Source organism: Eucyclogobius newberryi, unplaced genomic scaffold (assembly GCF_026437365.1).
Source record: "Eucyclogobius newberryi isolate DKJ021-1_F unplaced genomic scaffold, fEucNew1.0.hap1 SCAF_19, whole genome shotgun sequence".
In the NCBI taxonomy this organism is placed as follows: Eukaryota; Metazoa; Chordata; class Actinopteri; order Gobiiformes; family Gobiidae; genus Eucyclogobius; species Eucyclogobius newberryi.
The window spans coordinates 5,058,362-5,075,470 of NW_027315823.1; the positions used below are offsets into that span (position 1 = coordinate 5,058,362).

General features: G+C 42.8%; 1 protein-coding gene across 3 annotated transcripts in view; it reads right to left on the minus strand.

Annotated features, from left to right (window-relative positions):
* Positions 1 to 10,340, minus strand: part of LOC140365207 (RNA-binding motif, single-stranded-interacting protein 2-like) — a 44,049-nt gene extending 33,709 nt beyond the window's left edge. For all 3 annotated transcript variants that reach the window (XM_072451495.1, XM_072451493.1, XM_072451494.1), the window contains exon 1: positions 10,252 to 10,340. In XM_072451495.1, coding sequence (XP_072307596.1) covers positions 10,252 to 10,329 — 78 coding nt within the window. In that variant the 5' untranslated portion in view covers positions 10,330 to 10,340. The remainder of the gene's footprint in view (positions 1 to 10,251) is intronic.
* Between the last annotated feature and the right edge of the window lie 6,769 nt (positions 10,341 to 17,109).

Sequence of the window (17,109 nt, forward strand, 5' to 3'; positions counted from 1 at the left end):
CTGACAGACACACTGACACAGACACACTGACACACACACACTGACACACACACACTGACACACACACACTGACACAGACACACTGACAGACACACTGACACAGACACACTGACACACACACTGACACAGACACACTGACACACACACTGACACACACACACTGACACACACACACTGACACACACACACTGACACAGACACACTGACACAGACACACTGACACACACACACTGACACAGACACACTGACAGATCGGTCACACAAAACAAACGCATTACCCACTGACGGGGGACTTGTGAGTGTGGTCTGTGGATGGTCAGTGGATGGTCAGTGGATGGTCTGTGGGTGGTCTGTGGATGGTCTGTGGGTGGTCAGTGGGTGGGCAGGATCTGGGCGTCACGTCCAATGGGTTAATTTGAGCTGAGAGGAAAAGGTCAGAAACAGACTGGAGCCGTTTAACACAAAAGACTCCAGGATGACACGCTCTCCACGGGACGAGGGCGCCGGACGCCTAATTATCACAGACGGCCCTCACTCCTGCCACAGACGCTCAGAGGACGGGACATACACGGCCCTCACCACAGACGCTCAGAGGACGGGACATACACGGCCTTCACTCCTGCCACAGACGCTCAGAGGACGGGACACACACAGCCCTCACTCCTGCCACAGACGCTCAGAGGACGGGACATACACGGCCCTCACTCCTGCCACAGACGCTCAGAGGACGGGACATACATGGCCCTCACCACAGACACTCAGAGGACGGGACATACACGGCCCTCGCCACTGACGCTCAGAGGACAAGACACACACGACCCTCACCACAGACGCTCAGAGGACGGGACACACACGGCCCTCACCACAGAAGCTCAGAGGATGGGACATACACGGCCCTCACCACAGACGCTCAGAGGACGGGACATACACGGCCCTCACCACAGACGCTCAGAGGACGGGACACACACGGCCCTCACCACTGACGCTCAGAGGACAAGACATACACGACCCTCACCACAGACGCTCAGAGGACGGGACACACACGGCCCTCACTCCTGCCACAGACGCTCAGAGGACGGGACACAGACGGCCCTCACCACAGACACTCACAGGACGGGACACACACGGCCCTCACCACAGACGCTCAGAGGACGGGACACACACGGCCGTCACCACAGACGCTCAGAGGACGGGACACAGACGGCCCTCACCACAGACGCTCAGAGGACAGGACACAGACGGCCCTCACCACAGACGCTCCGAGGATGGGACACACACGGCCCTCCACCTAAAATAACCGTTTCGATGGCGGCGGTGTCAAACGGAAAGCCCTGGATACAGCCCCGCCCCTCACTTCCTGGTCTCCCGTCCTTCTGCGTCTCCGCGGGAGCTCAGGGCTTGACCCCGGCTCGACCTCCGGAATTCCTTGGATTTCCGGTCCGTCGGGGGTCTCTGCTGCTGGGACGCAGGGCCGAGGGGGACTGGGCTGAGGGGCAGGAAAGTCATAACTCCAGAGGCCTTCCACTAAAGCTGTGATTTACGAACGCCGGGATCGTGCGGAGTTACAAGGAAACTGACACAAAGACCTACAGCCGAGCGTGTCAGTACTGAAGTCTAAAGACCTACAGCCGAGCGTGTCAGTACTGAAGTCTAAAGACCTACAGCCGAGCGTGTCAGTACTGAAGTCTAAAGACCCACAGCCGAGCGTGTCAGTACTGAAGTCTAAAGACCCACAGCCGAGCGTGTCAGTACTGAAGTCTAAAGATCTACAGCCGAGCGTGTCAGTACTGAAGTCTAAAGATCTACAGCCGAGCGTGTCAGTACTGAAGTCTAAAGACCTACAGCCGAGCGTGTCAGTACTGAAGTCTAAAGACCTACAGCCGAGCGTGTCAGTACTGAAGTCTAAAGATCTACAGCCGAGCGTGTCAGTACTGAAGTCTAAAGACCTACAGCCGAGCGTGTCAGTACTGAAGTCTAAAGACCTACTGCCGAGCTTGTCAGTACTGAAGTCTAAAGACCTACAGCCGAGCGTGTCAGTACTGAAGTCTAAAGACCTACTGCCGAGCGTGTCAGTACTGAAGTCTAAAGACCTACTGCCGAGCGTGTCAGTACTGAAGTCTAAAGACCTACAGCTGAGCGTGTCAGTACTGAAGTCTAAAGACGTACAGCCGAGCATGTCAGTACTGAAGTCTAAAGACCTACAGCCGAGCGTGTCAGTACTGAAGTCTAAAGACCTACTGCCGAGCGTGTCAGTACTGAAGTCTAAAGACCTACAGCCGAGCATGTCAGTACTGAAGTCTAAAGACCTACTGCCGAGCGTGTCAGTACTGAAGTCTAAAGACCTACTGCCGAGCGTGTCAGTACTGAAGTCTAAAGACCTACTGCCGAGCGTGTCAGTACTGAAGTCTAAAGACCTACAGCCGAGCGTGTCAGTACTGAAGTCTAAAGACCTACTGCCGAGCTTGTCAGTACTGAAGTCTAAAGACCTACAGCCGAGCGCGTCAGTACTGAAGTCTAAAGACCTACTGCCGAGCGTGTCAGTACTGAAGTCTAAAGACCTACTGCCGAGCGTGTCAGTACTGAAGTCTAAAGACCTACAGCTGAGCGTGTCAGTACTGAAGTCTAAAGACCTACAGCCGAGCGTGTCAGTACTGAAGTCTAAAGACCTAGAGCCGAGCGTGTCAGTACTGAAGTCTAAAGACCTACAGCTGAGCGTGTCAGTACTGAAGTCTAAAGACCTACAGCCGAGCGTGTCAGTACTGAAGTCTAAAGACCTACAGCCGAGCATGTCAGTACTGAAGTCTAAAGACCTACTGCCGAGCGTGTCAGTACTGAAGTCTAAAGACCTACAGCCGAGCATGTCAGTACTGAAGTCTAAAGACCTACAGCCGAGCGTGTCAGTACTGAAGTCTAAAGACCTACAGCCGAGCATGTCAGTACTGAAGTCTAAAGACCTACTGCCGAGCGTGTCAGTACTGAAGTCTAAAGACCTACAGCCGAGCATGTCAGTACTGAAGTCTAAAGACCTACTGCCGAGCGTGTCAGTACTGAAGTCTAAAGACCTACAGCCGAGCATGTCAGTACTGAAGTCTAAAGACCTACTGCCGAGCGTGTCAGTACTGAAGTCTAAAGACCTACAGCTGAGCGTGTCAGTACTGAAGTCTAAAGACCTACTGCCGAGCGTGTCAGTACTGAAGTCTAAAGACCTACAGCTGAGCTTGTCAGTACTGAAGTCTAAAGACCTACTGCCGAGCGTGTCAGTACTGAAGTCTAAAACACTTTCACACACATTTTTACTCTTTTCCATAAACAAAGTCAAATCACATATTCCTGTCAGGATCAGCCCACGTCCTTCTGATGAAACACACTCTGGCTCTGCCTCATCGTGCTCTGAGTGAGTGACAGGTGGATTTAACCAATCACAGTGAAGTGTGAACTCCCAGAAGAAGCAGATCATAACAACACTGGAATATAAAGTGTGTTATCAGTGTGATTAGTAGGGTTGTGTTCAAAATATCGACACGGCAATATATCGTCACGGACTCAGTATCGATATTTTTTTATTTAAAAACACACACAGACACACAAACACACAGACACACACACAGACACACACAGACACACAGAGACTCACAGACACACAGAGACACACACACACACACACACACAGACACACACAGACACACACAGACACACACACACATTCAGGAGCAGGTCTGGGCGAGGATGTCACCTGGATGGAATGCACTGTGTCTGTGACAGAGATAAGATCAGGACCAGACGAGGATTTCCTGTCTCAACTGTGAGTGTGTGTTTGTGTGTTTGTGTGTATGTGTGTGTGTGTGTGTGTGTGTCTGTGTCTGTGTCTGTGTGTGTGTGTGTGTGTCTCTGTGTGTGTGTGTGTGTCCTGCATCTAAAGTAGAGAATCTCACCCCCCTAATCGTCAGTATTTAAAGACACATTTATGAATTTGTTTTGTTATAAACTTCTGAACTTCATGTTTTAGGACAATAATATATCTACTGAAAAGCACTCCTTACTTTACATCTGTGAGGCGCTCTCTCCTCCGGGTTTGTGTTGGCACGCCATCTACAGGCAGCAGAGGGAAAGAGTCCTAGTAATAATAATGGAATATCTGCACGATGTACTCTGACCTTAATGTGAACTCTTTAGATAAATATGCAGGTGGATGTTGCCATGGTGATAACCTTTGCAAACCATTCACATTATCAAACTGAACTTTGATTTGGAAAATAAAATCGGCTTTTCTTTTTTCATCTTGTTCCATTTCTCAGATAGAAACATCAGTTTAGGAAGAGTTTTTTTTTAATTTATCGTACTTTTCAGACTATAATCCGCTACTTTTTCCCCACGCTTTGAACCCTGCGCTCATTACAACGGTGCGTCTAATTTATAGATTTTACGGGCATCGGGGGGCGCTCTAACAGAAAGCACAAGCGTTTGGTTTGACACACAGTAGAAGAAGACGTCAGTGGAAGCTCTGTCCAGGGGGTTACATCCTGTTTACTATAGTTTAAGCTTCAAAATAAGACTCATTGATATTCACAGAGAAATTAGTCTAATGAGGAAGTGACTCTAGACGCTAAACGCAAGAGTCTAATGAGGAAGTGACTCTAGACGCTAAACGCAAGAGTCTAATGAGGAAGTGACTCTAGACGCTAAATGCAAGAGTCTAATGAGGAAGTGACTCTAGACGCTAAACGCAAGAGTCTAATGAGGAAGTGACTCTAGACGCTAAACACAAGAGTCTAATGAGTAAGTGACGCTAAACGCAAGAGTCTAATGAGTAAGTGACGCTAAACGCAAGAGTCTAATGAGGAAGTGACTCTAGACGCTAAACACAAGAGTCTAATGAGTAAGTGACGCTAAACGCAAGAGTCTAATGAGTAAGTGACGCTAAACGCAAGAGTCTAATGAGGAAGTGACTCTAGACGCTAAACGCAAGAGTCTAATGAGTAAGTGACGCTAAACGCAAGAGTCTAATGAGGAAGTGACTCTAGACGCTAAACGCAAGAGTCTAATGAGGAAGTGACTCTAGATGCTAAACGCAAGAGTCTAATGAGGAAGTGATTCTAGATGCTAAACGCAAGAGTCTAATGAGGAAGTGACTCTAACCGCAAAGACGCGAGGAGTGCGGACATGTGACATAAGGGTCTGCTGTTTATTGGCCCGATCTGACTCACGACATCACGACCGTGGAGCATATTTGTGTGTAAATATCTATTGTTACACCGTGAGCACCTGCTGTTTATTGTCAGGTGCAGCCCGTATATGGACACGTTCTATTTTCTTCATAAATCTTGTGTGCGTAGCTTTTTTCCAGGAGCTTTATAGTCTGAAAAGTACGGTAGTCACTCAAATCAAACTAAAGAACTGATCTGATTTCACTGTTTTTGCCGATATCTTTCCATTATTTGTGAATAAAATAAGACGATAAAGACTTTTAATAAATGCCATGAAAACGGAAAAACAAGGACAAATGTCATCGTCTTCCAAAACACAAGCTTTTACTGAACGAGGATTTTAAAAGACAATTAGAAAAGACCGAATCTCAAACCCCGACGATCGAGGACAGACATGAGGCGAATGGAGAAAAATGACGTTTGAACTTAATTTGGAAATGGACAAATTTTACCAACTGGGACTATTTTACATTTAAAACTAGTTTATGTCTATTTGTAGTTTTATTTTATTATCTGCTTGTTTTTGTGTTCTGTGTTTAATCTTTTTAAAACATAAATAAAATCAAAATTATAATTTAAAAAGTAAAATAATAATAATGATACTACTACTAATAATACAAATAAAATAATAATAATAATATGTTTTTGAAGTACAATTTCATTCCATTACGTTTCCTCAGAATAAATATTTAGTCATTTTTAGTCATTTTTAGTCATTTTTAGTCATAGTTTAGTCATAGTTTTGAGTGGACGGAGAAGTTAAGATTATCAATTAAATGTAATTAACATTAGCTACCGGTATATTAACAACATGATGTATACCCCTTGTATAGTAATAAAAGACACTTTTACACATCTAAATAAATAAAGTCATATATGTATTTAAAAAAAAACGTTCATTAAAGAACCCGAACATAAATAAATAAATAAATGATCACAGTCGAATTCAGCATATGGAGGCGCGGATGGAAAAATACTGATGTTCATGTAATGTAGATGTTTTGGGTACTTTATGGAGTAGAATTCCCAGTTCAAATCCACCTCTGCTCCTACATCACAGCATCGCCTCCTCTGATTGGCCAGAGCTCTGAGAATATGCAAATTGCCTTTTTGAAGTTGAGTTTTTACAGTTTATTTGATCAAAGACTTTCTTAAAAAGCATCTAAAATGACATTAGAAAGTAACTACATTTTTCAGTAGCATTTTTCGTGTGTACTTTTAAGTTTTCATTCATTTTGGCGGCAGTATTTGTACTTGTACTTTCCAAACATTGTACTTGAGTTTATGATGAGATTCTGGACGTCGACCAAAGACAAAAGGTCGAGACAAGCGCTCCCAAAGCTCGTTTCTGACCGTGTTTCTGACCCAAACGTCGCTCATGAGGATAAAACTGCAACGCAAAGTAAATGTACGCAGAAAAGTACCAGGAAACGTGTGTATTTAAAAGGCAGATTAAACTCACGAGTCACTGTCAAATCTTCAGTTATCTACGAAACCTTCTCGTGCCGTTCGTCTCATTGCAATTAAATAAAACAATAGCACTAATGACTAAGACGCCATCCAGCGATTAATCGATTTAAAGGACTGCAGCCCGAGTAAAAGTAACGTTACTTTAGAAAATATTACTCAAGTGAAAGTACAACGTAGTAGAAAGAAAAGTCAATAAATAAGAAGAAAGTACCTTATTTTCCGGACTATAAGTTGCACCTTTTTTCATAGTTTTGGCCGGGGTGCGACTTATACTTGTATTTATACTTATATACTTATACTCCAGTGCGACTTATACTCCGGAGAATACGGTAAATAAAAGTAAGAGTGAAAAAGTAACATCTGAATTTCAAGTTAAAAAGATTAATTAATTAATAAATGAATCACAAAATCTGATGTTTTCAAAGGAAAGACACACAAATTAGAGATATATCTGAGTTAAAATCTTTTCATATTGTCGACAAAAGCTCCCGTAGATTTACTCACAGAAGAAAGAAGAACCTCATTTTATATTCAATTAAGAGACTGTTACTTGAAGCTAAATATTTCTAGCGCAGGAGTAAAAGATGTGAAAAAAGTAACGAAAAAAGGGCAAATGTGCTTTTTCTTGAGACTGTTCAGAAGTCAAAGCGCGTTTGGCTCGATCGCTTCTGCTTCCTAGAGAGCACTTGACCTCTGACCCCGGGGCAGTGTCTTTAGACTAATTTAATCTTAATTTAATCTGCAATGGCTCAGTAGAAAAAGAAGATTAGCCTGTGTTTTCTGTAAAGTCACAGTTTAAATGCAAAACAACAAGCGCATTATTAAACGTAAAAGCCGGAATTCAAAGTTTAAAGTCCATATTAAAGGTTCTTCTGTTTCTCTAATTCTGACTTAGTTTAAAGGTGTAGAACCTGTGGTAAAGATTTATCACAGTTTTACATCCGTTAAGTGGCAATTTGTGAGGAAAATGTTGAAAAAAAAGCGTTTAAAATGAGCTGAATCCCTCTGTGATGTCATCAGTGTGCGACACAGAGACAGTTTACACCGACACACTTTTCCGTCAGTTTGAACCGTGGTTGGACAAGATAAAGGTGTTTTATGGTATTATTGTGTGTCAGATCAACTGTTGTGCAATTTATGTGGAGTTTGGCTCTTGTTTACAGTTTGGTTGCTAGGTAACCGCTGTGGAATCACCTCTGCCCGTGTCATATTTGTGCGCACGTCCAACCAGGAAGTACAACTATAAACTTTACACACATTTTCAAGCAAAAGGGTAAAAATGTTGAGTCAAATCTAAAATATGATGGCGTTTTAGTCAAATGTGTGGTTTAAAGCGGTCACAAAGGCGAAGGAGCGTCCGTCGGTTCAGTGTCCTGACATCGAGGACGAGCCGCGGAGAAAGAAAGACAATCCGTCACTATTGGCTTTCACCGTGTCACCGCGAGCCGCCGCAGAGACGCACGGGCCAGAAGTGCCAAAAGTGTCGAAAGAAGTGTAACGACTGCAATTAAAAGGATCAAAGTGACGGCAAAAAAGCCAATTAAAAATGAAGAAAAACGTGATCTCCCAAACGAGGATTTAAAGTGATATTTCTGCTTCAAAGACATTTACGGGCATGTTTGAGCACTTTCCCGTTCCATTGTGAAAATATCATCTGAAACTGTAAAGAAAAACTAGATTTTATTTTTTGTCAATAAAATGCCTGGTTCACACTGGTCGTCAATTTTAGTCAATTTTAGTCCTTGTGTGGACTTAGTTTGGTCCTGTTCATCTACTTCAGGTTTATCCCTGGTTTAGTCCTGGTTTAGCCCTGGTTTAGCTCTGGTTTAGCCCTGGTTTAGTCCTGGTTTAGTCCTGGTTTAGTCCTGGTTTAGACCTAGTTTAGACCTAGTTTAGACCTGGTTTAGTCCTGGTTTAGTCCTGGTTTAGACCTAGTTTACACCTAGTTTAGTCCTGGTTTAGTCCTAATTTCTATGCGGTGAAACTGTGAAATCTAAATGTGGTTTACAACTGGTGGAGAATTTTTTTATGGTCTGTGTTTGGAATTACTGTATTTTTCAGATTATAAATTGCATTTTTGGGGGGGAAATGTATTAGATAAAATCCAAGACCAAGAACAGACATTTCATCTTGAAATGCAGTTTAAAATAATAACAGATGAAAGCACATGGTGAATAGGTGTACGTATGCTAACGCTAACACCTTCAGCTACATGACGCACAGACAGAACTGTGGTAAGTGTCTGGTATGTTAACGTCACATATTAACAGTTATTCAGATAACTATAGCATAAAGAACATGCTAACAAGTTTACCAAAGCATCATTTTTACCCCAAATCACTAAATCCATTGAATTCTTCTTCCTCTGTGTCACTTCTAAACAACTCCACAAACTCCAGAGGTAGAGGAAGTGCAGATTCTTCTTCTGCGTCGCTTAGAGCCTAGAGCGCCCTCTTGTGTTTGTCAGTGTGAAAATAACGAATAATATCACATATAAGTCGCTCTGGAGTATAAATCGCACCCCGGTCAAAAGTATGAAAAAAGGTAATCTGTAATCTACTTTTTCACTCATGAAACACATCAAAACATGGACTAAACCAAGTCTGTGGGTGCGTTCACACTTCGTCCCGACGTGGACTCGGTCTGGTCCTTGATTCGTCCTGATCTATTCCAGGTTTAGTGCTGAATGTCGATACACAGGAACATACTCGATTCTCAACACTGATTCTGACGCCGCATTGACAACACTTTTAAACGCCACATTTTCGACCCCAAACAATTGCCCTTTCCTGTCATTAAACATTGTAATAATCGTCCAGCTCATTCCACGCCTCAGTTTGATCCAATTTGTGATTTTTGACGTGATTATAGTCCAGTGTCCGTTTCGCGGTGTTCCGGTGTGAACGCGTCATACGGTTCTGCGCGGTTTCTGCTGCGCGCTTCACCGTTTGTAATTTCTGGGAATGTCGCGTCCGTTTCCGCGCTCGCGTGGGATTGTCGGAGGGGCGGGGCGTACTGCAGATGGGGCACGCGCGCGGGGGGAGAAAACTTTGCAAACTTCACCGTAAATATGTCGCCTTAACGCGTTTAAATGTCTTCTGCCGCGCGTCCTGCCGCTGCCGCACGCCTCAATCACGTCAGCCCAGCGTCCCTGCCCCCCCCTCCGCCGCTCCACAAACATCCCGCACCGTCCCGTCCCGCACCGTCCCGCACCGTCCCGTCCCGACACCGTCAAAAGTTCACCCGTGCAAACTGCGCGAGCGGCGGCGGCGGCTGCAGACGTCGACATCCCCCGCCGCGGCGCGCGTCCGAACCACTCGCGAATCAGTGAAAAAAAAAAATAAACACCGCCGCGACCGAACGTCCGGCGCGAGCGGACGGACACGGAACGGACCGCGGAACTTGACCGAGCGCGTCCCGGAGCGGCCGTTGTTTTTTTTGTAACTCCCTCCACAAGTTCTGACCAGCGCGTTTCGCTTTTCAAGGACACCGTCCCGCCGCAGCTCCGCCGCGTCAGAGCCGCGACGCCCGGTCCCGGAGGCCGAAGCGGGACCGAGGCCGCTTCTTTTTTTTTTACCTTTTTGCCGGTTCTGCTGCCGCTGAAGCCGCTGTAGCCCGGGCTGATTCCTGTCCGCGGCGGCACCGAGAGCAGCATTTTCCCCCACGGCACTGTCCGCAGCTCGAGCTCTGCCCAGGCGTGACGTCAGCAGCGGCGGCGGCGGGACGGGGGAGGGAGGGGGGGAGGAAGGGAGGAGGGGGGGAGAAAAGAGATGGGATGGGAGAGAAGAGAGAGAGAGGAAATAGTTAGGGAGAGAAAAGAGGGAGGGAAAGAAAAAAGAAAGAGGGGGGGAGAGATGGGGGAGGGGAGAGAGAGAGAGAAAAGAGATGAGAAGAGGGAGAGTCAGGGGGAGAGGAGGAAGGAAGGAGAGAGAGAGAGAGCAGGATATAGAGAAAGAGAGAAGACATGGAAAGTGAGCGAGAAAGAGGGAGGGAGATAGAGAGGAGAAAGGGGGAAGGAAAGAAAAGAGATGGAGGAAGAGAGTGAAAGAGAGAGTGCTGGAGAGAGAGAAAATGGGGAAATAGTTAGGGAGAGAAAGAGAGAAGATATGGAAAGTCAGAGCAAAAGAGGGAGGGAAAGAGACAGGGGAGTGGTAGAGAGAGGAAGAGAAAGCAGAGGGAGAGAGAGGAGCAGAAGAGAGAGACAAAAGTGTTTTTCTTCATGTCATTTTTGTTTATTGATCCAAACATCGTCGGGTCGATCATCTTTCCAAAGTAAACAGTTGTTTCTCGTTTTGCACGACTAAAATGACAAAACCCCGTCAGGCGACATCATCGTGACATCATCGTGAAATCATCGCATTATTGTGAAATCATCTCATTATCGTGACATCATCGCATTATCATGACATCATCGCATTATTGTGAAATCATCGCGTCATCGTGACATAATCGCTTTATCGTGAAATCATCGCATTATCGTGAAATCATCGCATTATCGTGAAATCATCGCATTATCGTGAAATCATCACATTATTGTGAAATCATCGCATTATCGTGAAATCATCGTGACATCATCGTGACATCATCGTGAAATCATCGTGACATCATCGTGAAATCATCGCATTATTGTGAAATCATCGCGTCATCGTGACATAATCGCATTATCGTGAAATCATCGCATTATCGTGAAATCATCACATTATTGTGAAATCATCGTGACATCATCGTGAAATCATCGTGACATCATCGTGACATCATCGTGAAATCATCGTGACATCATCGTGAAATCATCGCATTATCGTGAAATCATCGCATTATCGTGAAATCATCACATTATTGTGAAATCATCACATTATCGTGAAATCATCACATTATTGTGAAATCATCGCATTATCGTTAAATCAGCGCATTATCGTGACATAATCGCATTATAGTGAAATCATCGCATTATCGTGAAATCATCGCATCATCGTGACATAATCGCATTATCGTGAAATCATCACATTATCGTGACATCATCGCATTATCGTGACATCATCGCATTATTGTGAAATCATCGCATTATCGTGACATCATCGCATTATCATGACATCATCGCATTATTGTGAAATCATCGCATTATCGTGACATCATCGCATTATCGTGACATCATCGCATTATCATGACATCATCGCATTATTGTGAAATCATCACATTATTGTGAAATCACCGCATTATCGTGACATCATCGCATCATCGTGACATAATCGCATTATTGTGAATTCATCGCATTATTGTAAAATCATCGCAATATCGTGAAATTATCGCATTATTGTAAAATCATCGCATTATCGTGAAATTCTCGCATTATCGTGACATAATCGCATTATCGTGAAATCATCGCATCATCGTGACATAATCGCATTATCGTGAAATCCTCGCATCATCGTGACATAATCGCATTATCGTGAAATCATCGCATTATCGTGAAATCATCACATTATTGTGAAATCATCGCATTATTGTGAAATCATCGCATTATCGTGAAATCATCACATTATTGTGAAATCATCGCATTATCGTGAAATCATCGCATCATCGTGACATCATCGTGACATCATCGTGAAATCATCGTGACATCATCGTGAAATCATCGCATTATTGTGAAATCATCGCGTCATAGTGACATAATCGCATTATCGTGAAATCATCGGATTATCGTGAAATCATCACATTATTGTGAGATCATCGCATTATTGTGAAATCATCACATTATCGTGAAATCATCACATTATCGTGAAATCATCGCATTATCGTGAAATCATCGCATCATCGTGACATAATCGCATTATCGTGAAATCGTCGCATTATCGTGACATCATCGCATTATTATGACATCATCGTGACATCATTGCATTATCATGACATCATCGCATTATTGTGAAATCATCACATTATTGTGAAATCACCGCATTATCGTGACATCATCGCATCATCGTGATATAATCGCATTATTGTGAAATCATCGCATTATTGTAAAATCATCGCAATATCGTGAAATCATCGCATTATTGTAAAATCATCGCATTATCGTGAAATTCTCGCATTATCGTGACATAATCGCATTATCGTGAAATCCTCGCACCATCGTGACATAATCGCATTATCGTGAAATCCTCACATTATCGTGAAATCATCGCATTATCGTGAAATCATCGCATTATCGTGAAATCATCACATTATCGTGAAATCATCGCATTATCGTGAAATCATCGCATCATCGTGACATCATCGTGACATCATCGTGAAATCATCGCATTATTGTGAAATCATCACGTCATCGTGACGTAATCGCATTATCGTGAAATCATCGCATTATCGTGAAATCATCGCATCATCGTGACATAATCGCATTATCGTGAAATCATCACATTATCGTGACATCATCGCATTATCATGACATCATCGCATTATTGTGAAATCATCGCATCATCGTGACATCATCGTGACATCATCGTGACATCATCGTGAAATCATCGTGACATCATCGTGAAATCATCGCATTATTGTGAAATCATCGCGTCATCGTGACATAATCGCATTATTGTGAAATCATCGCGTCATCGTGACATAATCACATTATCGTGAAATCATCGCATTATCGTGAAATCAACGCATCATCGTGACATCATCGTGACATCATCGTGAAATCATCGCATTATTGTGAAATCATCACGTCATCGTGACGTAATCGCATTATCGTGAAATCATCGCATTATCGTGAAATCATCGCATCATCGTGACATAATCGCATTATCGTGAAATCATCACATTATCGTGACATCATCGCATTATCATGACATCATCGCATTATTGTGAAATCATCGCATCATCGTGACATCATCGTGACATCATCGTGACATCATCGTGACATCATCGTGAAATCATCGTGACATCATCGTGAAATCATCGCATTATTGTGAAATCATCGCGTCATCGTGACATAATCGCATTATTGTGAAATCATCGCGTCATCGTGACATAATCGCATTATCGTGAAATCATCGCATTATCGTGAAATCATCACATTATTGTGAAATCATCGCATTATCGTGAAATCATCACATTATTGTAAAATCATCGCATTATCGTGAAATCAGCGCATTATCGTGACATAATCGCATTATAGTGAAATCATCGCATTGTCGTGAAATCATCGCATCATCGTGACATAAGATAAGATAAGATATTCCTTTATTGTCCCACATGGGGAAATTTCATTGGTGCAACGCAGGAAGATACAGAGGTAGATCCACAAGAACAGATCACTTATAGGAAGTCTGAAAAACACTTTCAGTAGAAGATCTCCTATAAATAAATAAAAACTACCATAGACAAATAAATAAATACCATTGCATGTGATCCCGACAGTAATTGCACATGAATATGTGTCACGACAGCACATGAATTGCACATGAATTCCAACAGCAATTGCACATATGACAGAATTGCACATCAGTATTAGGTTAGGTCAGTATTGCGCCGGGATAACGTGACGATCTCCGGGTAAGACGACTGTTCTCCGCAGTTTCATGAGTTCCTCCTTTGTGGAAACGCGGTACGGCGCCGGCCGGGGGGCGGGGCCGGAGCCGGGGGGCGGGGCCGGAGCCAAGACACATCGCCACGACACGACGAAAACACTCAATCCAGCCGAATAAAGTCAAAACAAGTTAATTTAAAGCGATTCCAGTGCGTGTCCCGATCGTTCGTGAAGTTCCTCTTTCATATAAACGTGTATATAAACGTGTACCGACGACACGCCGTACTTTAGCGCGGCCGGAGGGCGCGGGGGGGGGGCTGGTGGGCTCGCTCGGAGCTAGCTCACGTCACAACAACACGACAAAAAACGCTCAAATCCAGCCGAAAAAAGTCAAAAACAGCACGTGTCCCTATCGTACAGTAAAATAGAAAAAATATACTAACTATATTTACAAAATATAGGAGATAAAGCACAATAAGTGTGAGAAAAAAGAGAGAGCGTTTACACCGGGCTGCCAGCTGTACCAGCGCCTTATGACGTAATGACATAATCGTGAAATCATCACATTATCGTGACATCATCGCATTATCATGACATCATCGCATTATTGTGAAATCATCGCATTATCGTGACATCATCGCATTGTCATGACATCATCGTGACATCATCGCATTATCATGACATCATCGCATTATTGTGAAATCATCACATTATTGTGAAATCACCGCATTATCGTGACATCATCGCATCATCGTGACATAATCGCATTATTGTGAAATCATCGCACTATTGTAAAATCATCGCAATATCGTGAAATCATCACATTATTGTAAAATCATCGCATTATCGTGAAATTCTCGCATTATCGTGACATAATCGCATTATCGTGAAATCATCGCATCATCGTGCCATAATCGCATTATCGTGAAATCCTCGCATCATCGTGACATAATCGCATTATCGTGAAATCCTCACATTATCGTGAAATCATCGCATTATCGTGAAATCATCGCATTATCGTGAAATCATCACATTATTGTGAAATCATCACATTATTGTGAAATCATCGCATTATCGTGAAATCACCGCATTATTGTGAAATCATCACATTATCGTGAAATCATCGCATCATCGTGACATAATCGCATTATCGTGAAATCATCGCATTATCGTGACATCATCACATTATCATGACATCATCGTGACATCATCGCATTATCATGACATCATCGCATTATTGTGAAAACATCACATTATTGTAAAATCACCGCAATATCGTGAAATCATCGCATTATTGTAAAATCATCGCATTATCGTGAAATTCTCGCATTATCGTGACATAATCGTATTATCGTGAAATCATCGCATCATCGTGACATAATCGCATTATCGTGAAATCATCGCATTATCGTGAAATCATCACATTATTGTGAAATCATCGCATTATTGTGAAATCATTGCATTATCGTGAAATCATCACATTATTGTGAAATCATCGAATTATCGTGAAATCATCGCATCATCGTGACATCATCGTGACATCATCGTGCAATCATCGTGACATCATCGTGAAATCATCGCATTATTGTGAAATCATCGCGTCATCGTGACATAATCGCATTATCGTGAAATCATCGCATTATCGTGAAATCATCACATTATTTTGAAATCATCACATTATTGTGAAATCATCGCATTATCGTGAAATCAGCGCATTATCGTGACATCATCGCATTATAGTGAAATCATCGCATTATCGTGAAATCATCGCATCATCGTGACATAATCGCATTATCGTGAAATCATCGCATTATCGTGACATCATCACATTATCATGACATCATCGTGACATCATCGCATTATCATGACATCATTGCATTATTGTGAAATCATCACATTATTGTGAAATCACCGCATTATCGTGACATCATCGCATCATCGTGACATCATCGCATTATTGTGAAATCATCTTATTATTGTAAAATCATCGCATTATCGTGAAATTCTCGCATTATCGTGACATAATCGCATTATCGTGAAATCATCGCATCAACGTGACATAATCGCATTATCGTGAAATCCTCGCATCATCGTGACATAATCGCATTATCGTGAAATCCTCACATTATCATGAAATCATCGCATTATCTTGAAATCATCGCATTATCGTGAAATCATCACATTATCGTGAAATCATCGCATTATTGTGAAATCATCGCATTATCGTGAAATCATCACATTATTGTGAAATCATCGCATTATCGTGAAATCATCGCATCATCGTGACATCATCGTGACATCATCGTGAAATCATCGTGACATCATCGTGAAATCATCGCATTACTGTGAAATCATCGCATCATCGTGACATAATCGCATTATCGTGAAATCATCGCATTATTGTGAAATCATCACATTATCGTGAAATCATCACATTATTGTGAAATCATCGCATTATCGTGAAATCAGCGCATTATCGTGACATAATCGCATTATTGTGAAATCATCGCATTATCGTGAAATCATCACATTATTGTGAAATCATCGCATTATCGTGAAATCATCGCATCATTGTGACATCATCGTGACATCATTGTGAAATCATCGTGACATCATCGTGAAATCATCGCATTACTGTGAAATCATCGCATCATCGTGACATAATCGCATTATCGTGAAATCATCGCATTATTGTGAAATCATCACATTATTGTGAAATCATCACATTATCGTGAAATCATCACATTATTGTGAAATCATCGCATTATCGTGAAATCAGCGCATTATCGTGACATAATCGCATTATAGTGAAATCATCGCATTATCGTGAAATCATCGCATCATCGTGACATAATCGCATTATCGTGAAATCATCACATTATCGTGACATCATCGCATTATCGTGACATCATCGCA